At 40.1% G+C, this 27,470-nt stretch overlaps 1 protein-coding gene across 1 annotated transcript; it reads left to right on the top strand.

The window, feature by feature from the left end:
- The first annotated feature begins 93 nt into the window (after positions 1-93).
- TBC1D31 (TBC1 domain family member 31) lies at positions 94-27,211 on the top strand. Its single transcript, XM_057429770.1, has 22 exons — positions 94-250; positions 2,117-2,263; positions 2,735-2,850; positions 4,618-4,796; positions 9,573-9,724; positions 10,121-10,280; positions 10,517-10,717; positions 11,891-12,064; positions 12,892-12,971; positions 13,074-13,220; positions 13,489-13,622; positions 14,615-14,748; positions 15,322-15,501; positions 16,487-16,719; positions 17,317-17,469; positions 18,611-18,746; positions 19,686-19,778; positions 21,903-22,043; positions 23,092-23,286; positions 23,714-23,864; positions 25,667-25,783; positions 26,845-27,211. Exons 1-22 carry the CDS (start codon positions 174-176, stop codon positions 26,979-26,981), a joined length of 3,237 nt encoding a protein of 1,078 aa, XP_057285753.1. The 5' UTR covers positions 94-173; the 3' UTR covers positions 26,982-27,211.
- Positions 27,212-27,470: the final 259 nt, after the last annotated feature.

The following is a 27,470-nucleotide window of genomic DNA, read 5'->3' as shown; positions in this document are numbered from 1 at the left end:
CAGTGCCGTTGCCGGGTGACGATACCGCCAGAAACAACCGCTTCCTTCCTACTGTTCTCCATTGGTGAAGCGGGAGTGGGCTGTACCATGCGTGCGGCGCCCCCCGCGTGGAGGCCGTTGGAGGGGCCGTGAGGGAAGGTGGCGAGCGCGGGAGCGGCAGCGTAGGGCTGAGCATGGAGAGCTGCGACCTGGGCGACCGCCAGGATGGCTTCATTTGGCACCGCAAGCCCAGCCCGGCGGCACCGCGGGGGTAACGGCACGGGAGGGCGGTGGCGGTGCAGGGCCGATCCAATCTCGCACAGCGCTGCCGGGACTTAGTGCCGGGCTCCCGGCCGCCATGGCCCTCTTCGGTGCTGCGCTGCAGAGGAGAGGCCGAGGTCAGGGAACGGAGCGGGTAGGGCTGTCCGGAGCCCACCTGAGCTTTTCTGCAGGATATCCCCGTTGAAGGCGGAGCAGGTCCCCAAGGAGGCTGCAATCAGAGATGCTCTCAACGTGGGCAGTCATCCCAGTTATTTTTTTGGTTTTAATTGTACTGGACAAAATGCCATTGATGGATTCCCAGGCTTTAATCACTGTGAGGGTGGTGAGGCACAGGGTGCCAGAGAAGCTGTGGCTGCCCCATCCCTGGCAGTGTTCAAGGCCAGGTTGAACGGGGCTTGGAGCAACCTCGTGTATTGAAAGGTGTCCCTGCCCATGGCAGGGAGTTAAAACTGGAGGAGCTTTAAGTCCCCATCCAACCCAAACCATTCTGTTATTTAGACAGGAGATGAAAATATTATCTGGCCCAAGCTGAAGAGCAGCAGTGTGAATGTTGCTTTGGGGTACTTGTATGTTGCTTGAACTGGGGAATCTGGATGCAGCTCTGTGAACTCCTAGCTTTATTCTCCTGGGTTAGTTGTGTCAAAGAACTTTTGAAAGGCAGAGAATGATGTTGAGAAAGTCCTGTGAGATGCTGTAGCTACACTTGCATTTCAGGGTACTTTTAAACTCAGAAGTCATGCTTCAGTTGTGGCTTTTTATTATATTAAAGACCCTAACATCACTAAACTTTAATTATAGTTTAGAGTAGTTTAACATCTTTCTAATTTCAGTTCTATGGCCCTTTCCTTTTATTGCAGATAAGAATGGGCTTAATAGAATGAGGTGCTATTAGTTTTCCATGACTGCATGGCTTCTTCCCATATTCACTCACAGTTTGTAGTATACACCAACAGTTGTATGCAAGTGCTGGGTTGTGTGTTCTGCCCTCTTAGAAACTGAAGTCTCAGACAGCTGTTAGCATCTTCTATAGCCGTGGTCACAGTATTTGGCAAAAGCCCTGCAATCTCTAATCAGCCTGCAGATGCCCTATACAGTTTTGGATGTAAATTCAGAGTATAACTAAATATCTACGTGCTGACAGAAAATAATTGGTTTGCCCAGTGTTAGCAAAAAAGAATCCAGTAGTAGCAGATTTCCCAAATCCTAATGTCCTGTTTCCTTGAAAAAAACTTCTTACAACTTAGTCTGTGCGTGGGCTTTGGTTCTTGCACCAGGCTCCATTTTATGCTGACAGCATGCTACAAGGATAAAATGAGAAGAACCAGCAAGTCAGATTACATTATATCAGCTGAGTAATGATAAAAAAAACCTTTCTTCATGCTTTTGATGACTCTGGGGAAAAAGTGGTCTTAAAACCGATTTCCCCCATCTAATCCAACTGGTTTCTTGCAGTAATTTATAGCTTCTGAGTTTTCTAGTGTATTTCTTTACAGTGATAATACAGGTTCCTTGTTGTTCCAGGTTCCAGAGTGCTGAATTGGGCCTGCCTCTAGACTGGTAGAAGATACATCAGCATATATGCTACTGTTACTAACCAGACACCACATAAAAGAATAGTGAATGGTGGATTTCCCCTATCTGCTTTACATGTTTCCTAACTGCTGTCCAATACAGTGAATGACTTCCTTTGTTTAGTATATTTTTTATGTTAAAAATGTGTTTTTTCAAGGAAAATTTTTTCATAGAACACTCTGAATAATTAGAATTGTAAACCCATAACTAGGAAGCCTAGGTTTGGAGAAACATACTAATAAACCAATTCTAACCATGGTTGTTTTGCTTGCTTTCTTCACAGAGTCCTAGTAAACATAATTCATAGTGTCAAAGGATACCATTCAAAGACAATACGTTTTCTGAACATGGCTTTTGACAGTGCTGGAGATTCTCTACTTGCTGGAGACTACCAAGGGAATATATATGTTTTTGACTTGAATGGAAACAGGTAAGAACATTTCTATCAAGACATGTTAATTGTCTTGACATCTGTAACATTCAGGGGCATGGAACTTGCTTAGGTAGCATGCCACAGGCCTGGGTTTACCCCTCAGTTCTCCATGAATATGGAGATAGCTGCTCCAAAAGATCAGAAATTTCTAACTTTAAGCTGAACAGACAACAATTTCATATAACTTTACCACACAAAGTTATTCTTTGGATGGTACCTGTGAGCCATGAACTAATTATCTAGACCTAGCGTTGCCATTTGCAGAAATATATTAATCAGTCTTTTAAATTTCATACTGTTTTAAAATATTAGCATTGATTTTTAGATTTATTATAATGAGATATGATTTATTGCTCCCTTTTGAGTTTTTTTCTCAGTGAATTGTATTGAAACTGATTAAGTTATTACTTCACTTGACATTATGAACCAGAGTTTCCTTACGCAATGAGAATGTGTATTTTGAAATAGGTTCAGCCTTGTTCAGAGAACAATGCAGGCTTGCACTGCTTTGGCATTTAATCTTCGCAGAAAGACAGAATTCCTGGTGGCTTTGGCAGATTATTCTGTTAAGTGCTTTGATACAGGTAAGGAGATATTTGAAGGCTTATGATCTGGATTGCTAGAAAAACATGTATAATTTTAGTGTTTATGTCAAATTTTGGTAAGATTTTTGATGGAAAGCTTACTGTGCATTTTATGCCAAAACCAGAAAAGTTTGAGCCCACGTGGGTTATAGTCCTGAGGGTAAATGAACCCGTGCATTGTCAAAGTTTCTCAAGTCACACAGGCATCTGGTTAACTGAAGTCTAGCACAGGATCACAGTTATGTATGTTACCTTTTTTAAAGTCATTCTGGGTATGTTTGCTTAGAATGAGCAAACATACATGTAAAATCAACCCTAAATCAGTTGGAAGTATGAATTTGAACCAAATTCAGTTGCAAATGAACCAGTTATTAATTATATTTACAGTAAAATATTTGAACAGAGGCAGTATACACTAAAAGAACTATCAATATGCAAGTAGATCTGTATTCTTTAAATACTGTAGATATTTAAAATGAACTTTACAGGCCAGCTGCATGTCTCTGTCTTGATTAGAAGTTAAATGGGTGAATTATCCTTAGAGATGTATTACATAATAGTTACTTGGTGGGCTTTACCTTCTTCTGTAGAAGCCATATTCTCTAATCCTATGTCATTGCCTCCTGGGTGGATGTTTTCAAGCACTAAATTCTCTTGTAAGCACAGCAGCAGGTCAGCTGTAACCACCCCATGGGCTGTCAGACACACTACCCAGTGTAAATAGTGTAATTGCCACAAATACAGTTTGATTGCTGAGGGAAGATTAGTGGTCATGCAGTCACAAATAGGAGACAATGTAGTAAGAAGAACCATTTCCTTAGTATGCAATATACAGCATAAGAATGTTTCAGACTCTAAAAGAATTATTGAGGTGTTGCTTTCTGACTGTGCCTTTCTATAGTCATAGCCCATTGTCATTACACCTTTCTTCCTTGTACCTGTAAGTGGTTGTGTAATCACTCATACATATTGTCCACAAGTAAAAACAAGTGGAGAATTTTAACTAGAACATTGAGTCTCAACTTCTAGAGATTATTGTGGGTAATTTGATAATCTTACCTGATCACAGTGTTAATGACTTTTTAAGACTGATTCTTAGGTTAAATTAAACAAGTCTGTGCAGGAGAGTTGGGCTTGGTCAGCCTGGAGAAAAGAAGGTTCCAGGAAGACCTTAGAGCAGCTTCCAGTACCTAAAGGGGGCCTACAAGAAATCTGGAGAGAGACTTTTTACAAGGGCAGATGGTGACAGGACAAAGGGGAATGGTGTTAAGATAAAAGAGAACAGATTTAGATTAGATATTAGGAAGAAATTCTTTACTGTGAGGGTGCTGAGGCACTGGCACAGGTTGCCCAGAGAAGCTGTGGCTGCCCCATCCCTGGCAGTGTTCAAAGCCAGGTTGGATGGGGCTTGGAGCAACCTGGTCTTGTGGAAGCTGTCCCTGCCCATGGCAGAGGGTTGGAACTGGATGATCTTTAAAGTCCCTTCCAACCTGAAGCATTCTGTGATTCTGTGAAGTTGGTTTCCTGTGTGAAACTGAGAATAATTTATGAAAATTGTTACTTGGAGATGAGGAGATGGTTATATTTCTCTGAGGTGTAACAGCTATATGAAGACTGATATGTTTGTTTCTTGTCTGTGATGGTAAATGCTTATATATGATGTATGCTTAAAAGTCTCTTTCACAGCAGTGTTGTCAATAAAGAGTAAATTTGATTCACTTTGAATGACTTTCTTATCTTTTGATTTTTTTTCATCAACCCCTGCAGAAACCAAGGAGCTGCTTAGTTGGATGAGAGGACATGATTCTTCAGTGACTTCCATCTCTGTCCATGGCTCGGGCAGGTATGCCATCACTACATCCACTGATACAGCACAACTGTGGGACCTGGACACCTTTCAGAGAAAAAGGAAGCTGAATGTTCGTCAGTCTGTGGGCATTCAGAAGGTGAGTGAAGAGCAGTTGCTAAAGGGTGAACAAACATACCTCAAGGGGAGTGACATTGCATTTTAAAATCGCAATATTTGAAAATATTCTTTAAAATACAGCTGAATCTTTTGTATGGTTTTTGGGTATATTTCCTTAACTGTCATCCTGTCATGTCACCCAGATGACCGGAATCATGACTCAATAGCTGCAGAGATCTGCTCGGAACTTTTAAGGAACCTCTGTCTATAGAGATGCTCAAAACTTGGTTGGATATAATAGAATACTAGGCTGGAAGGGATCTCAAGGATTTTCTGGTCCAACCTTTCTAGGCAAAGCATGGCATAGACTAGATGTCCCAGGACCCTTCCTAGCTGAATCTTAAAAGTGTCCGGTGTTGGGGAATCCATCACTTCCCACGGGAGATTATTCCAGTGACTGATTGTTCTTGTTGTGAAAAATTTTCTGCTTGTGTCCAGCTGAAATCTCCTCAGGAGTAACTTGTACCCATCACCCCTTGTCTTTTCCATGTGACTCCTTATAAAAAGGGAGTCTCCATCTTCTTTGTAGCCACCCTTTAAATACTGGAACATGGGGATAAGGTTTCCCCTGAACCTTCTTTTCTCAAAGCTGAATAAACCCAGTTCTTAGCCTTTCCTCATAGGGCAGGCTTCTCAGTTCCCAGTCCTTTGATCACCTTTGTGGCCCTTCTCTGGACCCTCTCCAGCCTGTTCACATCTTTTTTGTATAGCAGGGACCAAACTGAGCACAGTATTCCAGGTGTGGCCTGACAAACGCTGAGTAGAGTGGGAAACTTACATCTTTATCTCTGCTGGTGATGCTTTTGTTCATGTTCCTCAGCATCCTGTTGGCTTTCTTGGCTACAGTTGCACACTGTTCACTCATACTGAGTTTGTGTCCACCAGGACCCCACAGATGTCCTTTCCACAGAGCTGTCTGTCCCTTTCCACAGAGCTGCTCCCCAGCCAAGTAGATCCCTGTGGGATGACCTTGACTAACCCAGTTTAATCTGGAAGTTGGAGATGTCTTTTTGATTGACCCCGCTTTGACCAGCGGTGGGCCTAGAGGACCTCCAGAGAGTGATTCCAAACTAAATGATACTGGGATTTAAGGGTGTTGTTAAAAAAACCCACACAAAACAATAGTTTTACTGTCATAATAGTGACTTCAGACAGTCACCACCACCTACCTCATTCAGCTGCTTGTTCCAAAGCTGCTCTTCTTTCTACACATGCTAAACACTGGATGTGGGAACTGTCGTGGTTTAAACCTAGTCAGGTAATTTGTTCGCTCACTTCCCCCCCTTTCTTGCCCTCCCCCTGCTCTCGGAGGGATGGAGAGGAGAATTGAAAAGAATGCAACTCCCACGGGTTGAGATAAGAACAGTTTAGTAACTAAGGTATAACACAAATCACTACTGCTACCACCAATGATAATAATGATAAAGGAAATAACAAGGGAAGAGAATACAACACCTCAGCACCAGCTGACCGATAACTCGGCCCCCAAGCCCGACCAAGCTCCGACCGATACCTCCTCCAACCCTGCAGTCTCCCAGCCCTTCCGGCTAACTCCCAGTTACATCCTGGGCATGACGTGCTGTGGTATGGAATACCTCTTTGGTCAGTTTGGGTCAGGTGTCCTGTCTCTGCTTCCTCCTGGCTTCCCCTCCTCCCTGGCAGAGCATGAGGCTCACAAAGTCCTTGGCCAAACCTAAACATCTCTATCAGCTCTGTTACCAGGCCAAAAGTCAAAACACAGCACTGCATCAGCTACCAAGAAGGGGAAAAATGCTACTGCTGAACCCAGGACAAAGCTGAAAAGTAACTCAGCAAAAAGAAATTGCTGCTTTTCAGCCTTGTGGTTTCTTTGCATGACACTTATACTGGAACAACACAGAAGCTGAGAAAGGTGACATGTTTGTGTCAGGGGGTGGTTTAAGTAGGTCTTAGTGTTAACGCTGCTTTAAACAGGTCTACCTGCGCCACCCCATGTCAAAGTTTGGCGTAAGTACTACAGAAAATGCTGACGCAACGCCTGAGCTTTGCTTACACTTGTGCTGCTCTGCAGTGAATAGTCTTACAAACACCACTTCAAACCAAAGTTCTCACCCTGCTGGTCACTAAGCAGCCATGCTGATTTTGCAGAGAGCAAGGCTATTCATTTAAGTGTCTTCACCGTGTTCTAGGTCAGGCAGAAATTTTGTCAGCTTGAAATAGTCACCTAACAATTACTGTGGAAGACCATGAATGGATTTTTGTTTGTTTGTTTTATTTAAAGTGTTCAGCAGTGCACGTTGCTAAAACAATTATGTCTTCCCTCCAAGGATGGCTGCATTTCTTTAGTGGACAGGATTTTCCTAATGCTCAGTATCTGTCTTTGTGTAGGTACTTCTTACTGATAAGTAGGTCTTGGAATTTGGTAGGATCAGGATGTTACAGTATGGAAACGACCTTTAAATCCAAACAATAGTGACTGTGATTGAATGAATAAATCACTGTTTAGGAATCAAGACCCTGCACTTTTTGTTTTGCTCTACCATTTCTGATTATGCAAATAATCCAATTTATCCAGGTTTCATTTTCCTGTCTTTAGAATAGAATCATAGAATAGTTAGGGTTGGAAAGGACCTTAAGATCATCTAGTTCCAACCCCCCTGCCATGGGCACGGACACCTCACACTAAACCATGTCATCCAAGGCTTTGTCCAACGTGGCCTTGACTGCCAGGGATGGAGCATTCACAACTTCCCTGGGCAACCCATTCCAGTGCCTCACCACCCTTACAGTAAAGAACTTCTTCCTTATATCCAATCTAAACTTCCCTTGTTTAAATTTTAACCTGTTACCCCTTGTCCTATCACTACAGTCCCTAATGAAGAGTCCCTCCCCAGCATCCCTATAGGCCCCCTTCAGATACTGGAAGGCTGCTATGAGGTCTCCACGCAGCCTTCTCTTCTCTAGGCTGAACAGCCCCAGCTTTCTCAGCCTGTGTTCATATGGGAGGTGCTCCAGTCCCCTGATCATCCTCATGGACCTCCTCTGGACTTGTTCCAACAGTTCCGTGTCCTTTTTATGTTGAGAACACCAGAACTGTACCATATACTCCAAGTGAGGTCTCACGAGAGCAGGGTAGAGAGAAATAATGGTATTTACTCCCATGTCACAATTTAAGACATACAGATAAATGCTTTATTGAAGATCACATTTATTATTAAACCACAGTCCTGACACTCACTGCCCAAAGTTGGATTCTTGCTTGCTGTCTGAGCTGTCATAGAAGTGTCACATCAATCTCTGCAGTGTGCTTTTTTGTGCCTCTTCACTTAAACCCATTTGCACTCCAACATACACCTTCTGTGAAGTTGGCATGGGGCAAAGCTAATTTAAAAAGACAGAAACTGAGCTGCATGCTGCAAGAATAGCAGTTGAAAAAAAAATGAGATCAGAGAGCTAAGAAGACATTTACAATGACCAGTTCCAAAGCATCACTGCTTATTCAACGGCTGCTTGCAACCATCCTGTGGTATTTTTATAGGGCAAAGCAGAAAATGAGGAACTGTTCAGTACTCGAGTTTATCACAATTTAAACTTCATCTATCTGCATGATAGACATCTGCTCTCAATTCATTGTGTAGACTTCCTCAGGGTCCCTGCAGGAGGACAGGCAGCTCTGTCTGAAGATAAATGACTCTGGTAGATAATGTAACTCTTTCCCCACAGATAACTTTTGCTCACTGTCAAGTGACTAATTTGGACTGAACATCCAACTTTCAGTCACTAACATTCAGTGAGATGAATCCCATCCCACGTATCCAGATTTACAGATTTTCAAGGCACAAGAGACCATTCAGACCAAAATTCTGAACTTCATAGCACTGACTGTTAATCTCAGCCAGTAAGTACTTCAGGTAGTCCCTTAATGTTCACATAGCAGAAGACATTTCCAATTTAGCCTTTGGAATTATAGGTACAAGGAATTTGCTGAAGTTGCATGTGCTGCTGCCAAAATAGAACCTCTCATCTAAACCATTAACTTACCATTAAACAAGAATGTATCTGCTGGCATCCAAAAATGTAAATAATCCTTTTTTTCCTTATTGAAACAGATTACACATAAGCAATAAACATGTTCAGACTAATTTAAGGAATATATATTTACAAGCTTTTCGGTTTTGTCTTCATTCATCCTCACAGTAAAATCTGCATTTTGTAGTTGGAGATACATTGCTAAACTTTCTACAGCGTTTTTTACTTTTAATAGTTGTATGTAAAACTGAGAAGTTAAAATCTAGAGATGAATGCTTCACAGAGTGCATTTACAGACTGCTGGCACTATCTGAATGCTGAAGCTAGTTTGTAGAGGATGCAACAAGCGGTTACTCAGTGAGCTGTTCTGGCTCACATTTCCCATCCACTCCTCCTCCTGGATTCATGTTCCCACCATTTATATTATGCCCTCTCTGGCACTCATCCGAAACCTCCATAAGACAGTTTAACAGACATAAAAATAATACAGATAAAGGTATGCTCCATTTTTCTGAGTTAAACTGGTTTAGCAGAGGGTGCAAGTCTGAACCAGTGTGAGGGAGAGTGGGTCTGTCTAGGCTGTGACAGGGGGGATCTAAGCCTTCCATAGCAGCTGCATTGCAGTTACAGTTATACCCAGACTGTCATGGTTCTTCACTGTTTTATTTTGCTGTGCACGTTGGTCCAATTTAAAGGGTATTTCCTTGACACTATGTTCCATTTTTTTCAATTTTATGTATTCTTCTAGGTTTTTTTTCTTCCACTGAGTAACACCATCCTCAGCTGTTTCAAAGACAATTCTGTTTTTGCATGGGAATTCGATACTCTTCACTGTAAATACCGTTTGCCAACTCCTGTAGAAGGTTCTGCATTAATTTATAAAGCCTCTGCAGTTACCAGGTAAATTGCTATTTTTAACGTTCTAAAAGCAAACTACAAAAATTGCAGTTTTAAAACAGGTTTTCTTTCCTTTCTTGTAATGTTTTGTGGAAGTATTGAGCTATATTCTGGGATAAGCTTTTGAATTCTGCTGTGACATTTTCAGCAAGGATCGATAGCAGCTTTTATTACAGTCCCATAGCTGATTTTTAGTGACCACTAAATTAAAATTTATCCTTTGCAAAAGCAAATTTTATTATTTAGGAGCTATTTTGTTCTTTCAGGAGAGTAGAACAGGAATAATGGCAGATGCAAAAGTGATTTGAGGGCATAGAAGAAAATGTACAATCTCTTTTTTGGCTAATACAAACTTGAATTATAGTATTCTGATGGAAACTTTATCTCATCGGGATCCAGAGATGGCCGTATTTTTGTAGCTGGTGGAAAATCAAATCAGCTTCACTTATGGTGTTTAGAATCAAAGCAGTTGACAAGAATAATCCAGATGCCTCCAAAAGTACGAGCTGTTCGTCATCTGGAATTCCTCCCTGACAGTTTTGATGGGGGCTCCAACCAGGTCAGTTTATGTACAAAGCTTAACACTGGGATATTTGGCTAGTTGATTCAATGCATATGCTTTGAGGAGTTTGGGGGGATGCTGGGGATATGGGCCCATACCATGCTAAAAGAAACTTTCTGTGCTAAATGTTTGCTCAGTTGCTCTTTTAACTTAACAGAATGTCATTGCTGAATTGGGCATTCTTCTTTATTTTACATTGACAATATTAATCGATGAAACCTTTTAACTTACAGGTCCTTGGAGTGTTAAGTCAAGATAATATTATGAGATTTATCAATATAGAAACATGCAAACTTCTTTTTGACATTGGGAGTAATGAAGAGGGAATTAGTACAGCAGCGATTAGCCCCAATGGGCGGTATATTGCAGCAGTAATGGAAAATGGTAGCCTGACTTTATACAGTGTCCGAGCTTTGACTCAAGAAGGAAATAAGGTAGAGTGTTTTATATTTCTTCAAACAGCAGTAAATCCGATTAAAGTTGATACTTGTCTATGTAACTTTTGTATCAGGAGTAGTTTGCAGATGTGTTGGAGTGCCATATTTAACACTACCAATAAAGAAAAAGTAGTTTGTAGAGTTTCCTTCATAGTTACTCCAGCCTGTCAAGTAGTATGATGTTTTAAAGTATATATAACACTCTGTTTCTGGTGTTGGGTAGAGGGGGAAATGGTATTTCTTTCTACAGCAGTTTGTATGGACCACTTTATAAAGAAGTTCTGTGGGAGATGGAAACAGCATAATTATGCTGCTCCTGTTCCGTTTCCTATAGGAGGTGTTTTGCAACTGATGCTCTTTAAAACCACAGGCATGAATGGTGCTTTTGTCACTATGATTTTGTTGTTCTTACTGTGTTATTGGATGCCAGCATCCATCATTATGACACAATCATACTCCTAATCCCTCCTAAGTAACAAATGTTCTAAATACCAGTTCTTATTTTATTAAAGTAATTTATTAATGGGAGTCAGGTTTCTAAATCCAGAATTCCATGTATCTTTAATCACCATGCCTTTGAAGTAAACAGTAACCAGCTTTGGATAATGATGGAGTTGGAGCGGAGGAAGGATGTGTAGAGATGTCACACATGCATTCCATTTACACTTCTGCTGCCGGTTTGACATGAACTGGGATATCCACTTACTTGCTTTCCCAATCTCCAACACTGAATTAATGCCTTGCTGACACTGAAGACTAATTAAAGTTTGTAAAGGGCTTTTGTTTTCTTTTTAACTGGTGCTATAGAAATGCAAACTATTCTAGTGATCTTGAGAAACACACTAGAAGTAAATAACCTGAAGAGGATATGATACACATTTATACTGCACTGAAATTATATTTCTTTGTTTGCTAAGCAGGGAAATAACATGATGTTTGGGTTGGTTTGGAAGCTCTGTAAACTTTCTCACAGTCTTTCTAGTTTAATACAGCAGTTTTATTCTCTGGCATACTTATTTAGGAGTACACAGACCATATGTGTTTATTTATGGTATAAATGTGTCTCTTGTTATGGCCACCAAGCTCAAAAATATGGCATAACATAGAATAAACAAATTACAGTGATTTTAACGGAGATATTTTAACAGAGGTATTTTCACTCAATATTAGCCTCCACCCCCCGTGTTCAAAGTAGAAGATTGGTCCAAGTGCACAACAGAGGCAAATAAATTGACCATGAGAGTGACTTCAGAGAGGTCGAAGAGGCCTTGTAAATCCAAAGGAAGCAAAATTCAAACCAGATTGATGAAACTGCAAGGGAACGCATCACTTGAAAATAAAGAGGTAGGAAGAAGCTGTGGCTATTTTGTTCTCCAGTCTGCAGCATTTAAAATTCATTGCAAAAAAAGTATGTAGTTTCTTACTTTAAAGAGTAAGTTCAGGCACTTATTCACTTGGATGTTTGAGCAGAGAGGGAATCAAGGGAATTTTAGTACCTTTTATTCTCTCTGTTTAGCCCATACTCCTGTATAGGACTCAGGCAGAGCTGCCTCCAGTCAGCTTGTGCTACCTCTGAAGTTGTTCAAGCAAGTTGTGACATACTTGGATATTTGCTAGATCAGATATGCTGCATTGCTAGTGAACTGCACCTCTAAAACGTCTGTCTAGAAGTCATTAATTTTTTTATTAATTCTTTAGATGTGTTTCTGTTACATTTATTTCCCGTCTGTCATCACTGTGCCATCTTCTCTTTATCTTGCATCTCGTGTAGATATATTCTCATGTATATACACACATATATATACAGACACATATCTGTATCTATGTATATCTACCTGTAACATTCATTGCAATATGATCTATTCTTCTTGTCAGTATTCCTTATGGTTTGGCTATATCCATTATTTAGTAATGTATAGCTTAGTCACTTGGGTCTAATGTGCTTCTGACTGAAATCAGTGGTAGCTGTTCTTTGAGTTCAGTAGTAGGTGAATGATCTGAATTATCTTTTTTGTTGTTGAAATACCTAGGGTTATGTAACAGCAGTATGTGTTATTCTATGATTCTGTGTTAGGAACTTCACTATTTAACTACTGTCATGGATTAGAGAGTGAGCAAAGATATTATGTGATAGAAATCCTTACACTTACTGTTGATCCCCTATGTTGTAGAACGAATTGCCAGGCGGATTAAACAAGAAACGTCTGCAGACCTTACTGAAAGGATTTGGAGAATATCCAGCAAAGTACAGGTATTTCTGTGTGCATGTTCATGCTTGCACAAGACAAAAGTGCTTGTGTTTACTGGCGTATGAAAGAGAAGTTGCTTGACTAAGTGTGCATTTTAATTGCAGGATGTTTGTTTGGCGTTCCTTATTACAACTTCCTGAAAACCACTTGGCATTCAGTAGCCTAATAGATAAGGGTACCCACAGTGCATTTGTGAATATTCAGAAGGAGTATCCCATCAAAAATAGGAAACTTCTGAGAGTTTTACAGAGGTAAAATACATATATGATTTACTTAAATACAGATTTTTGTTATCATATACTGATCTGAAATGTATCTAATAGCTGGAATCAGCTGTAAGGAAAATTGTGGAATGATCTAGTAGTGTGCTTATGCAATTTTGTTTTTGTAACTCATCAAATTCTGCATCTACCTTGTCATTTACACAGTCTTTCTATGTTGTGGTTCTAAAATGCATATTATATTTTTGTTTGGTTTTGGATCGATGTTTTCTACATCTTTGTTTGCTTTTGCCTACAGGACCTTATCAGCTCTAGCTCACTGGTCTGCTATCTTTGCTGAGACACCTTATATTCCTTTGCTGGCGTTCCCGTTTGTAAAATTATTCCAGAACAACCAGCTGATCTGCTTTGAAGTTGTTGCTACAGTAGTAGGTAAACAGTGATTTTAAAAACTCAGCTATGCTGCAACATGTTTAAGCTTTCCCATGCAAAAGAGCTTTTCCTGATGAAATGAGTGAGGTATTTCCTAAGAGGTCACCAGGCTCTCTTCTGAAGGTGTTGCCAGGATTTAATAGGTAGCAACTGTATGCTTAAAACAAAACCTTGCTTATAAATAAATCAAAACATTAGGCTTCTTTTTGCAGTGTTTCTAGCAAAAAAGTTAGTAGTATTTGCAAGGTCTCATCAGCAAAACCAAGTGCATCCAGTATAATTATAATAACTGCACTCCCTAAGACGTGGGAAAAGTAGTCCCACCCACCCACCTTCTCACCCGCTCCCAGTCAAAAGGGAATGATCTCGGTTAAGGTTTTACTGTGTTTAGTTGTCCTAAGCATGTGGTAACTCCAAATTAGACATTTGGCTGAAAGCTGGCTATGGCTGTGTTCTGAAGAAACATTCTAAATTAAAGTGCTTTGCACTTAAATTAGTTGTTGCAGCTGCTGCTAAGTCTACAGAAGATATGTGCTGCCAAGCATACATACCCACTTTGCAAACACATGCTGTTAGTGAGTAAGTATCCAAGTTTACTGAAATTATTCTTAGTATGTTAAAAATTACTTGATCCAGGCTGTAGTTTCATAAGACACAAATACCAGTGTAAGTATTCCCATCTGCCTCCAACCACTTCATCCCACAGCTCACAGACTTCTTTTAGTTTTATTTTTGAGCCGGATTAGTTCTTCAGTCTGGCAAAGTGAACTGACATAAACACTCATGCTAGTGCAGCTGGAGCAGCAGTGAACTGTGGGCATGGTTTAGAAGTAAATGCAAGGAAAGAGGAGAGATTGGGAGTAAATTAAGTAGGTTTTGCTGCCTAAAACCACCTCTTAAATTCGTAGCCTTTATAACTAAACTTTAAGTTTGTCAAGAGTCCATTGCTCTGGATTACAGTGGATCGTGTTGGGCTTTTTATTTTCTTTCAGTTAATTTTTGTCAACACTGGTTTGAGTATTTTCCCAACCCTCCAGTTAATGTCCTTGGTATGATGGAAAATGTTTTGGCACATCATGACAAAGAACTACTTCAGCATTTAATAAAATACAGTGTGACTTCGCAGGTAATATTCTAACCAACTTTTGTATATGAAATAAACTGCAGTGAATGACAGTGCACTAGTCTTTGATTTTGACATAGTTCTTTTTGAGGGAGTTCTCATTAAATAACAGTGGATTATATAGGAGTGTAGAGAATATATCATTGCTTTCCTGCAGCTTTTCATTTTCCATGATCATAAATCTCATACATGCTATCATAGAAGTCATTTGCTTTTGAGTCCACATTGCTTGAAAATCTCTTCATCAAATTATAACTGTATTTTTTTAAGTGGACAGTGATGAATTAATTTTGTAATCCTTATTTATCATTAGGGATTATTTTAGCATCACAAATCTAAACAGAAGATTTAAACATCCAGTGAAATAAAAAAATTACTTTTAACCTACCCATGTTAATTTTGAATGTTTGTAGTGGGTGATATAACTTATCTTCAAATATTCTAAATTAGTACCTGTTTCTGTAATAAATTGATAGATTCTTGGTAGAAGGCAAGAAAAATTCATGCTACTTCTTTAAATGGAATGTCAAAAAATATACTAATGGATTATTTTGTCAATTTTCCCAAATAATGCAGGTTTATGCTTGGCCTCTTCTAGAAACGCTGTTCTCTGAGGTTCTAACAAGAGAAGAATGGCTGAAAGTCTTTGACAATATCTTCTCCAACCATCCTTCGTACTTTCTAATGATTGTCATTGCCTATATCATGTGTTCCAGAGCTCCCTTGCTTCACTGTAACCAAACAGCAGATTTTGAGGTAAAAATCTTCTTCCTATTTAAGTCAGTATCTACAGAGACATGTGTAACTTTGTTGTTATGGAGGTTAGAAGGTGTCCTGGGTTCAGCTGTAACCGCAACAGAAGGACATTAATATATTATAAAGTGTTTCCGAACAACGTCATCTGGTACCTGACAAATATACAATAATTGAGTAAAACATTGAGCAATTTCCTGCAGTTTCATGCAACAAGATATTTAAAAGCTTTCATAAGCTTTCTAATGGCACTAAAAGCCATTTTGTAAACATCAGTAGTTCATCAACAACAAAATAATTCTGCCTTGTCTTGGGGATCTGCTGAGATTCTGCCCATGGAGACAAGGCATTGTCATTCTGTCATGTTGTTTCATTATTTTGCTGATTTACAAAATTAGACAATATTATTTGACATTCTCTGAAGCTAAGTGAAAATATTTGCTTATGTTTAGCCTTACGTAGGAGGAGGGTTTTTCATATGAAATATCTCTGTAGGCAAACAAAGGATTCCACCTTGAAACTGTGCTTGTGAGTCTGTCATCGACAGACATCGAACAGACAACATTATTATGTTAAAGATTTTCTAGGTGAATTAAGGTCATTGACAGGAAGAGAAGTCCTGCAAGAAGAGGAACTTTGAAGCTTTATGTTTGAGCACCAAAAGTTGAGGAAGGTTTATTCAGTGGTAGGAGAGTCTGTGCAGGCAGTTGAACACTCAAAATTCACACTTGGCTTTCTAGATCCCATAGGCAACTCCCATTTGAAGAGAAGGTAAAGAACCAGAGCATATTTTTACAACTTGAAGAGGTTTGGGTCAAGTCATTTTAACCAGTGATACTTTACTAAGTGGTAGGGGTAACTTAGTAAACCCTTTTAAATCAACTTTTGAAATACAGAACTTGCTAATTTACCTAATTATTCCCATATAGACATATTAAGAATTTGCTTAATCTTTTGTAGAATGTAAATGGAAACATGTCTCTTACAGTATTTCTTTCATCATCGTAACAACCTGGACATTAATGTTGTGATTAAGGAAGCTTATCATCTTATGGAGGCTACACCACTAGATATCCATCCACAACGTATGCTTGATGACTTCATACCACTTACGAAAGGACAGTACCCTGTATTTAATAAATATCCAAAGTTCATTGTGGATTATCAAACTCAGGAACGGGAAAGGATCAGACAGGATGAAATTGAATACTTACGAGAGAGGTACTAATGGGAAGGTTGAAGACAGTATCGGACTGGGAGGGACAGAATTGCCTTTTTCTGTTATAATGTGTATGCTTGAGAAGAGAGACAAGAAAATTCAGGAAGATGACTTTAAATAGCTGTTAAAGGTTAAGAATTGTTTGATCTGACACATTTTTAAGTTAAATTGGCAGTCTTTTCTTAAAAACTGTTTGTTAATTCACAGAAAATATTGGGCCACAAGTCTTCAAACTTTGAAGCTTATAAGTCAGAGCCTAAACCACTGTTCGCCTTGTAATGTCCAACTTTGTGAAGGGCCTGGAGTTTTTAGCTTGCTATTGAAATCAGTGGGTACCATGATGCCAAAGCACCTTTAGAAAATAGTTTTTGGTACGAATGTGAGGAAGAAAATATCTACAGTTATCTGACATGCTCCATTGTCTCTAACAGTCAGTATTGTAACTCTTTCTCTGCACTTTATCAGTACATAAAGGGGATGCCATACCCATTCATGACATCACATTTCAGCAATTCTTTGCTAATACAGTCATCAAAGTCTAAATGATCAAGTAAGTTCTTGATTCTTGGCTTGAATTATTAATGTCATCTTCCATTTAGACAATTAGCACATGAGTTAGAAGTTAAAGCACAGGAACATAAAGCAGAAGATGAAGCCTGGTACCGAAAGCAGGAGATACTTCGAGAAGCTGAAGAACAAAGGCGAAAAATTCTGCTGGAAGAAGAAGAGAAGCTGGCAGAACAGAGGCAGAGGTATTATAAGAAGTAGTAGGGGCCTGGCTACTGTACCCTGTTATTACATTTTTAGCCATGAGTAAAGAAGAAATAACCACTAATTTGTATAAATTGCAATGTGGGAAAACAGTGTGGTCTGGTGGGTCAGATTTTGGTGTGGGAATGAAGTGATCTGGATTGTATTACTGCCCTGCCTGAGGGAATAACCAGCTTAGAGGCCAAGTCACTTCATAGTTTTGTCTTGGCTCGCAGGTTTTTGTCAGTCTCTTTGGATTGTGAATGCTCATAAACAGTCAATTGCTGTGTGTTTGCCCACTGAGACTTAAGCCTCATACTGTGGGCAGACTCACATTGCAAATATAGGAGTCCCTTACAGTATTGGTGATTGTACACATCCTTGGGTTTCTAGTGGAATTGGAAAGAACACTGCTTTATGTGTCAGTTGCTGAGTAAAGAGTTGTTATAGTACTGAAGCTGAGCTGTTAGTTTGTATATTTTGCAGTTGTAAAGGTTTAAGGAAATTTCAACATCTCCATAGATTTTTAGATCAACTGCACATAACCACAGAATCACTTAGGTTGGAAAAGACCTTTTAAGATCATTGGGGCCAACCATTAACATAACACTACCAACTCTACCACTAAACCATGTCCATAAGTGCTGCGTCTGCAAGTGCTTCTCTTAAACCTCTATAACCTACAGAGTAAGTTGTAAAAGGCAGTGAGCCTTTCTTGCAGACTAATGCTTGAGTTTGTAGTTGTGTTCCTTGAAAGAGTTTGATATTTTCCAAGTAAAGTTAGGACTAATTTTGTGCAGAAAGAGATACCAAGGCACTGGTAATTATTCTAAGGAATTGTTTCTAGTTCTGGATGGTTGAAGTAGTAAATTAGTGCTTATTAAAGCAGAACAAAAGTAGGGCACAGATCTTAAAGCTTATTAGGTACACTGCTATTAGAGGATATCTGTGTCTGTGAATTTAATTTTGTCTTGTAAATGGAAACTGGACAACTTACAGGAATGAAAGCAACTGTCCTAAGCTTTCTAAGTTAGAGATTAGCCCATAGTAACTAATGAATATCTGCAAAGCAAGTTTGTGCTCTGTGGTACTGACCTTTTATATATACAAGTTCTCTTGTTTCTGTTTGTTTCTGCTTTGAAGACTAGCTGCTGTGAAACGAGAACTGAAAGTAAAGGAACTACAACTTCTAGATGCTTCGAGAAGGCGTTTTCTGAAATACCAGCAAGATCAGTGTCAAATGGAACTGAACCGTCTTAATGATGAGATCATAAGAAAAGCTGAGTATTGCTCAAGCAATCATTTTCTTGAAGGTTTATTAGTTAAAATAAGCAAGGAAAAAAAGCATAACTAAAATTTCAGTTGATGTGCTGTGATTTGTGAGCCCAGAGGTGTATTTAGCATCAAATGGACTGCTTTAAGTGGTAAACACATAATTTAACAGTTTTATTTGGCACTTAACTGTGTTCCGCTGACTTGCTTTAACTGGCAAAATTCCTGGGAAAAGCCAGATTCATCTGTATATTGGCAGTGATGAAAAACGTACTGAGGTCCTTAAAGGACTAGTGAATTCTCAGCTGCCTGTGAGCTGTATGTCCAGGTTGCAGATTAACTCTGCCATTGATGTCGAGACTCCGCAGAGGCCTCTAGCCAGGCCTGGCTCTGCTCCCATGTTACTAATACAGGCATCATGTCATGCAGATACTGAGAATGGAAGTTTAACCTCAGGAGCATGAATTCTTTGCAGAGCCATTCCTTGTGTCTCGGCACCACACTTCGCAGAGCACAGTGCAGCTGTGTGCTTGTTTCTGCAGTGAGGGCACTATAAGATTCATTAGCTCCAACTCAGCACAGGTTTTGCCAGGTGCAGAGTGGCCACTTCCCTCTCTTGTGTACTGTCCTCCACAGCATTCTGGGCTCAGAGACCCCCTTATTCAATTTGGAACTGCATCTGGCAGGTTATTAGCACTAGATCAAGCCTGATACTTCCCTAACATGCCTGGTTGGATGCAAAACTATTCTGTGACTCTTCCCCATCTTGCCCTGTGCTTTTGATATGCAACATATTCCATTACATGTTCATGGTATGACAGAAAGTGAACTAGAACTTAGAAGTAAGGTATGGCTTGGGATTTTGGACATTCTCCCTGATCCTGTTCTTTTAAGAGAGAAGATTTTCTCCCTTACTGTATTTTCATGTGTTTCTCTTATCCTCAAGGCATCCCTGAGAGAGCAGGAAACAGCTGCTACTGTTCAAGATGTAGAAGTACGATGGATGGAGCTTGAATCACAAAGACATCTTTTTGAGCAGGTAAGTATTAGGGACCCTTACAGATGTTTATATCTTATGGTTCTTCCTTTACATTTCTCAGATTCAGATGTATTCATTCAACCAGATTTTGTGAGGAGAAAGGGGGACTTCCCCCCCTTTCTTCTCCAATACCTTTTTTAGAAGAAACCCTCTGATAAAAACATTGGTAGAACTCACTGTTACCTGTTTTTCTGAGACAAAATGCCCATGTCCTCCCTGTTTTATTCTTCTCTTGTGCACAGGTACCACATGGCTGTTGCGGTGTTTAGGTGTGTGTTCAGCTGGTTGAGAAAAGTGAGGAACATGTAAATAAGAATTAAGTCTAGAACAATATGTTCCTCATCCCAGAAACTCCCACGTTTTCATCTGTGATATCCAGATAGTCTACATTTTCTGGAGAGAACAGTATAGCAGATTGATGTAGTTGATGAAAAAATGTCTAATTGACAACATTATGCAAAAAGGAAAGGATGGTTTGTGGGGAATGTGCAGTTCCTTTCTCAAACGATTGAGTTATAATTCAGAAATATAATGACTGAATAGTAAAGGGTTTTAATCAATAATACCATTTAAAGTTAAATATGGGTTACTAATTATAAATAATTATTATAAATGACTAAAAAGCAAGGCTGCCAATGGAAGGCCTTAGTAATGTCTGTTTTGGTTTGAAACAGTTAAGTTTAGTGTTTCAAAATCACATTTACATGTGCCCCTCTCACATATGTATAGATCCAACAGAATGCAGGCAGATATCCAGATAGCTAACCCGTATTCTGAAAATAGTTAGGGTTGGAAAGGACCTTAAGATCACCTAGTTCCAACCCCCCTGCCATGGGCAGGGACACCTCACACTAAACCATGTCACCCAAGACTCTGTCCAACCTGGACTTGAACACCAACAGGGATGGAGCATTCACAACCTCCCTGGGCAACCCATTCCAGTGCTTCACCTCCCTTACAGTAAAGAACTTCTTCCTTATATCCAATCTAAACTTCCCCTGTTTAAGTTTTAACCCATTACCCCTTGTCCTATCACTACAGTCCCTAATGAAGAGTCCATCCCCAGCGTCCTTTTAGACCCCCTTCAGATACTGGAAGGCTGCTATGAGGTCTCCACGCAGCCTTCTCCAGGCTGAACAGCCCCAACTTCCTCAGCCTATCTTCATACGGAAGCATGTGTTTGTTTCTATTTGGCTTTTTAAAGCTTTTGGCCATAGCCTTTTTATAACTTACGCTGGGCTAAATTTCTTTTAGTGTTTATTAAATACACAGCCAGCTGCACTGTGGCTACATAATGCAAACCAGACTGAACTCATTTGTGTTCCTGTACATGTAAAGTCAGCTGTTTAAGGGAACTAATTTTCCAGTGATCGTCCTCTTTAGGCTAGAAAGGTAGCAATTATTTAACTAACTGAGGATATATGTCTGCCCACAAGAGTTTGGGTAGACAGGCATTGCCTGCCACATCCTGAACTGTTTCTCTGCCGTTAGTGAGAGGCTGTATTCAGGCTTAGAAGGCCGAGTGTGCTAACTTTGCTTCAGTACCGTGCTGACACAGCTCAATAGATTTCCTGCAGGCCTGGGAAGGGTTGTTTCTTCTCCAGAAAACTCTGCAGGTTATGTCCAAATGAATGAGAAGAAAAGGTGATGTGAGCTAAAATTATATTTCTAGATCTACTGCTGATTCATGCTACTTTGGCAAATCATCTGCAGTCAAGATGCTGATGTGTTCATTATAAGGCCTCCTATCATGAAACATGATTTGTATTTGTGAAACATTTTGAGGTTTTAGCTAAAGTGTGCCATGAAAGTGCAGAATATTTTCACAATGAGTCTAATTCATTTAAGTTGGAATTCTGCTTTTATGCTCCACTGTAACCCAGGGAATGGAATTATATCAGTATCAACCTGCAAAGACCACTGTGATGACTCAGGCTTAGAGTAATTCCAAGTAGATAAAGCAGCAGGGTATATCACTTTCTTGCACAATTATGATACGTAGTAGGATGAGATTTGTGGATATATTCAAATACTTGTTTAATGAAATTTTAATAAATGTTAAAGAGGCAGAATTACACGAGTTAGTAGCTTAGCAACAATAACTTACATTTGTGTGTTTGGCAGCATCTAATCAAAGATCAAGAGACAGCTAAAAAGGAAATGAAAGAAGAGGTGGATGCCCACCGAAGAAAGGTGGATCTGGAAGATCATCTTGTACAGAGATTGATGAAAATACATCGAGAAGACAAACAGAAACCTCAGATGGTAAGATGATTGGGTCTTAATGTGTATTTTGGGGAGTTAGTATGCTAACTGTACAAGTAGTTCTAGTTAATATCTTAACAGCAATTAACTAATTGAAGCTAATACGAAAATATTTTCTAAAGGCATTTTATTTCCAGATACCTGTACTAATAGATTGTGATGATATGTCTAAAGTTTTGAGGTTTTCAAAGATCTGAATGAAGTGTCCAAACAGCTATATATAATACTGAAATTCTCTGGGCCTGCCATGAATATTGGCTTTACTTAGAAGGCCTGTAAGTAAGGCATATAGAAATAAGATTCAGAAGTGCTTTTCAAAATAGTCATCCTCCTGTTAAGGAACATGTTTTATTTGCAACCATAATAAAACAAAAGTAAGCCTCAGAGGAACTTTCAGTTGGTAGTACTTGGCAGGAAATTCAGCTGTAGAAGCTGTCTTCTAGATCACAGTAATGAATGTGTTTAGCTTGACATTAGGAATTGTTCAGATTGTCAAGCTCAGAACTTGTAACTGCACAGTTGGAAAAATAGTTGCAGCTAACCCACTGCCCATATGCTTGGCATCTGCATTTATATTTTGTCTAGAAATAAGCATATGGGTCTGAATTTTTGTAAACAGCCTTTGATTTTTGGAAGCAGATGGACGTGGGTGGAAGTATTGGCATCCAGGTATCAGTCTTATGTTAATTGCACCTGGAAGTCATATTAAATGCATGCTCAGAAAGCTAAACTCCCAAAATCATGGAGAGAGTTGATGCTTTATTCCAAAAGATTTTTAAAATACCCCAAAACCAACAAAACACAGAACAAAACAAAGCCTATCAGTAAGGGAAAGAATAACAAGGATGAAGCAGCAGAAGAAAGCCCTGATAGATGACACAGCCTGTGGCAGTGAAAGGAGGAGTAGCTCAGCAGGTAAAGTGCTCCCAGCAGGAGCATCTAAGAGTGATACTGGAGAACATGTCAGTTCATCTTACCTTATCTGTAGGTAAGGCTGTGTACCTGAAAGAGACTAAGTGGATTGATGGTAAGAAGGATGTTTTATTAGGTGGCTGAAGAAAATTTAGCCCAAGCAGAGCAGAAACTCCTCGACACCGACTGGAGGTTGCAGGTGTTGCATAAGCTAAGGCATGATGACCAGGCCCGAGAGAAGCGTTACGAAGAGATAGCCAAGCTCCTGCATGACAACAGGGTGAAAGAGGCTGAACTGCTCAAGGCCATGAGGGAAGCAGAAGAAAAAAAGGTACTTGCACTATTGCTTTTTCTAGGTGAGACTGACACAAATGTAATTGTCTTTTGCTCATAACATGGTGGTGCATAAACCTGAAAGGTATTGAAAAAATACCTTTTGTTAGCAATCTCCTTTCCTGTTTTGTCTGGAAATTTCTGGAGGCACTAGAACAAATTGGTGAGGATATTTTAGACTTAGGAAAGACGTTGCTAATTCTCCAAGTTCCTCTCTTTTTCTTTTTTTCTCTGACCCAAGACTTTTTACCTTTCTCTAGGTGTTTGAATGAGAAACTTTTGAAAAAGAAACATTCACTTAGTTTAATAACATATATTTTGATTGAAAGGTGACATGTAATCTGTAATAATCTAGATGGTTTTATTTGCTGTGTTTTCCTTGCAACACATCTGTTGAAGACACATTTAATCTCCCTGTTGCACAGTGGGAAGAAGTTATACAGAAAAAAGCTCAACTGGAGGAAGAGCAGAAGGCTGCTGCTGCTGCAGATGAGCACAGGAAGCAGTTTTTGGAAGGCAAAATGAATGAGGCATTACAAGTGGCCGAAAAGCTGCAAAGAGAAGATGGCTATTTTGGTGAGCATATACATAATGGCAGTTCTCCTTGTGTGGGTGTTGGCATGAAGCATTCAGCAACTGAATAAAAACTAAGTGCCCAATATTAGGAATAAACTTAACTCCTTTATGTAAGTGCTTTTTGGCAGTATTCTTTCATGAAACCAGTGTATCAGCCAGAATTGGAAAAGAATCTCAGTTTGGTATCTGTGTGGCTTGCAGCAATATAAATGGCATTTTTGGTAAGAGCACAGGTTCAGCTCAGCTTACGCCAAATGTAAAATCATAGAATCACAGAATATTTAGGGTTGGAAAGGACCTTAAGATCATCTAGTTCCAACCCCCCTGCCATGGGCAGGGACACCTCATACTAAACCATGTCACCCAAGGCTTCGTCCAACCTGGCCTTGAACACTGCCAGGGATGGAGCATTCACAACCTCCCTGGGCAACCCATTCCAGTGCCTCATCACCCTAACAGGAAAGAATTTCCTCCTTATATCCAGTCTAAACTTCCCCTGTTGAAGTTTGAACCCGTTACCCCTTGTCCTATCACTACAGTCCCTAATGAAGAGTCCCTCCCCAGCATCCCTATAGGCCCCCTTCAGATACTGGAAGGCTGCTATGAGGTCTCCATGCAGCCTTCTCTTCTCCAGGCTGAACAGCCCCAACTTTCTCAGCCTGTCTTCATATGGGAGGTGCTCCAGTCCCCTGATCATCTCATGGCCCTCCTCTGGACTTGTTCCAACAGTTCCATGTCCTTTTTATGCTGAGGACACCAGAACTGCACACAATACTCCAAGTGAGGTCTCACAAGAGCAGAGTAAAGGGGCAGGATCACCTCCTTTGACCTGCTGGTCACGCTCCTTTTGATGCAGCCCAGGATATGGTTGGCTTTCTGGGCTGCAAGCGCACACTGCCTGCTCATGTTCATTTTCTCATCAACCAACACCCCCAAGTCTTTCTCCACAGGGCTGCTCTGAATCTCTTCTCTGCCCAACCTGGAGCTGTGCCTGGGATTGCTCTGACCCAGGTGTAGGACCTTGCACTTGGTATGGTTAAACTTCATGAGGCTGGCATCAGCCCACCTCAGAAGCGTGTCAAGGTCCCTCTGGATGTTATTCCTTCCCTCCAGCGTATCAACCGAACCACACAGCTCGGTGTCCTCGGCAAACTTGCTGAGGGCGTACTTCCTTAAAAATCCTCAGTCAGCATTGTCCTGTGGTGACTGACATACAGTACTAGAATGAGAAGTGACTTTGCCAAGTATTTATTCATAGGGAAAAAACACTTATGTGCTTCCAGCATTGGCTAGCACATCCTTCTCAAGTGCTATATTTTGCATGGTTGTGCAGATGTTTCTACTATTCCCCCATCTCCACACAACTTTGGTGATTAATAGTTAGTGATTAGTATTGCTTTGGGTGAACATTTTCAGACTTTGTCCTTATTTCCCTAATGGTTTTACTATAGAGCTATTTGCAACTGGAAATTATTAAAATGGGTGTCTCCTCCTAAAACTGGAAGTAGGAGTAGCCATAATCCACATGATCTTTGTCAGAAGATTAATTATACAGGAAGAAACAGCACATGTGGAGCCATAATTTCTGAAAATGAAATGCAGTGATGCATAGCTTTGACCCATAGAGTAGGAACATTGACTTCTAATTCTCAGCAAATTGTACTTGCCATTAGCTGGGGTGAATGAGTGTTCCAGTTTTGCTTCCTGGAGGAAAACTGTTTCACCTCAAGCTAGAAAAATTCACTAGAATTTTAAACACTTTCAGTTTAATTTACAGAGAATCCTTCTCTCCATCCCCATAGAGAGACTGCGTGATTTAAAGACTGGACATACAGAGAGAGGGGTAGAACTCCAGCAGGTGCCAAGGTCTGGAAACATTTGTCTGAATGATTTATCCTCATCAGAGTCATCATTACATGGTAAGTTCCTAAGTTAGGACCCTCCTTTCTTTCACATTTCATTTCAGAAGCATGACTGGAACAGCTCATTGTGCAATTGAGTCATTATTAGTTGTGTAGGTGTTTAGTGGATAGTAAACCAGTTTATTGTTGTGTTCTATTCCACTCCTGAAAAAACTGTCTTTGCTACCAGGGGCAGCACAGATAGGAAGTGCCTGGAGGGTGTCACATCAGTCGTATTAAACCTCAGCTCAGCTTAATCCCATTCTGACCTATCATTTTACCTGTGCTTTTTTTTTTGTCTTCATAGTTATACGTGATTTGGGGATGTTAAGACGATGTAGAACTGTCTTTCATCGAAGTCTTACTAAGAGTTATAGTCTGTAGTCATTATCTCTGAGCTGTCCTAGCTGCTCTGTGTGAAAGCACAATTTTAAGCCTTATGTGTCTTAGGTATGAAGCTCTGTATACAACAGGAAACACATTATCTATGGCTGGCCAATGCGATCCCCCAGCATCGGATGGTTTTGGAACAAAAGAAAGGCACTGCTTTCAAATAACTTGGTTTTACAGGTCTTAGGGCTGTTTCACCTCAGTGGTAGTAATAAAACATAGCATTGCTATGCCAGAAATATCTGCTTTCCAATAAGCATTCACAGTACTTGTGAAAAATCATTACTTGCAATGTTAAGTGTGAGTTTCTTGTTTCCCTGGAACATTCTCTTCTCCAGGCTGAAGTACCTTAGAGAAGCTTTGCAATTCCTAAAGAGGCCAACAAAAAAACTGTAGAGGAACTTTTTATATGGTCCCAAAGAGTAAGGACAAGGGGCAATGGCTTTAAGCTGAAAGAAGGTAGATATAGATTAGGTATGAGGAAGAAACTTCTCATTGTGAGGGTGGTGAAACATAAGAACAGGTTGCCTGAAGAAGCTGTGGATGTCCCATCCCTGAAAATGCTCAAAAACAGGCTGGAAGGGGCTTGGAGCAACCTGGTCTAGTAGAAGGTGTCCTGCCCGTGACAGTGGTGTTGGAACTGGATGATCTTGAAAGTCCCTTCCAACCCAAACCATTCTGTGATTTAGACAGGAGACAAGGAGACCTGGCACGCCAAGAGTGGGAACTGATGGCAGAAGTCCGACGGCTCAGACAAAGGCTGACCTCACAGGCTAGAACCAGACATCCTCCAGCTCGACTCCCAGCTACACCATGGACGCCTTGAGATGGTTTGCTCTGGACCTCAGCTGTACATTCAAATTATTCATTAGTGGAATGCTAAATATGTATAGTACAATTAAGGATCAGAGATTCTTTATAGTAAAGGCCTTCAAAAATATTTTTATATAAAAATAAAAATGCTGACTATAAAAATGTGTGTTGTTTGTAACCTTCTAATTTTCTTAGTAACTATAATGCTATTTTTACTTATAAAATAAACTCATTTTTTGCCATCATGTTATTACACCTGTGGTATTTGTATCATTTCTCCTGGTAGATGCCATGACTTGAAGAAAGAAACCAGTGTTAAAATGTTGGGTTTTGCAGTGATGTGTTAAGTGGATTCTGCAAGTTGCAGCAGTGAAATTTGCAACTGGAGAAAAGCATCCTTTCCACTGACAGCCAAACACTGAGAACAAGGCTCAGAGAGCCTGTGGCACCTTCGTGGCTAGAGCTACCCACAGTTGTTAACACGTATTAGCAGGTTTGTTTC

This window comes from Pezoporus wallicus, unplaced genomic scaffold (genome assembly GCF_028554395.1).
Source record: "Pezoporus wallicus isolate ANWC-B61680 ecotype Strahan unplaced genomic scaffold, APGP_CSIRO_Pwel_v1 contig_7545, whole genome shotgun sequence".
Lineage (NCBI taxonomy): Eukaryota > Metazoa > Chordata > Aves > Psittaciformes > Psittacidae > Pezoporus > Pezoporus wallicus.
Note: the sequence above shows the minus strand (reverse complement) of the source record. Positions and strands in the feature narration are given on the sequence as shown.

What these genes read in the sequence shown, in the direction of transcription:
- TBC1D31 (XM_057429770.1), top strand. Translation starts at nt 174, where the DNA reads ATGGAGAGCTGCGACCTGGGCGACCGCCAGGATGGCTTCATTTGGCAC. An exon ending in ATGATGAGATCATAAGAAAA is followed by an intron (nt 18,747 to 19,685) that starts GCTGAGTATTGC and finishes CTTATCCTCAAG; the next exon opens with GCATCCCTGAGAGAGCAGGA. An exon ending in AAAGACATCTTTTTGAGCAG is followed by an intron (nt 19,779 to 21,902) that starts GTAAGTATTAGG and finishes TGTGTTTGGCAG; the next exon opens with CATCTAATCAAAGATCAAGA.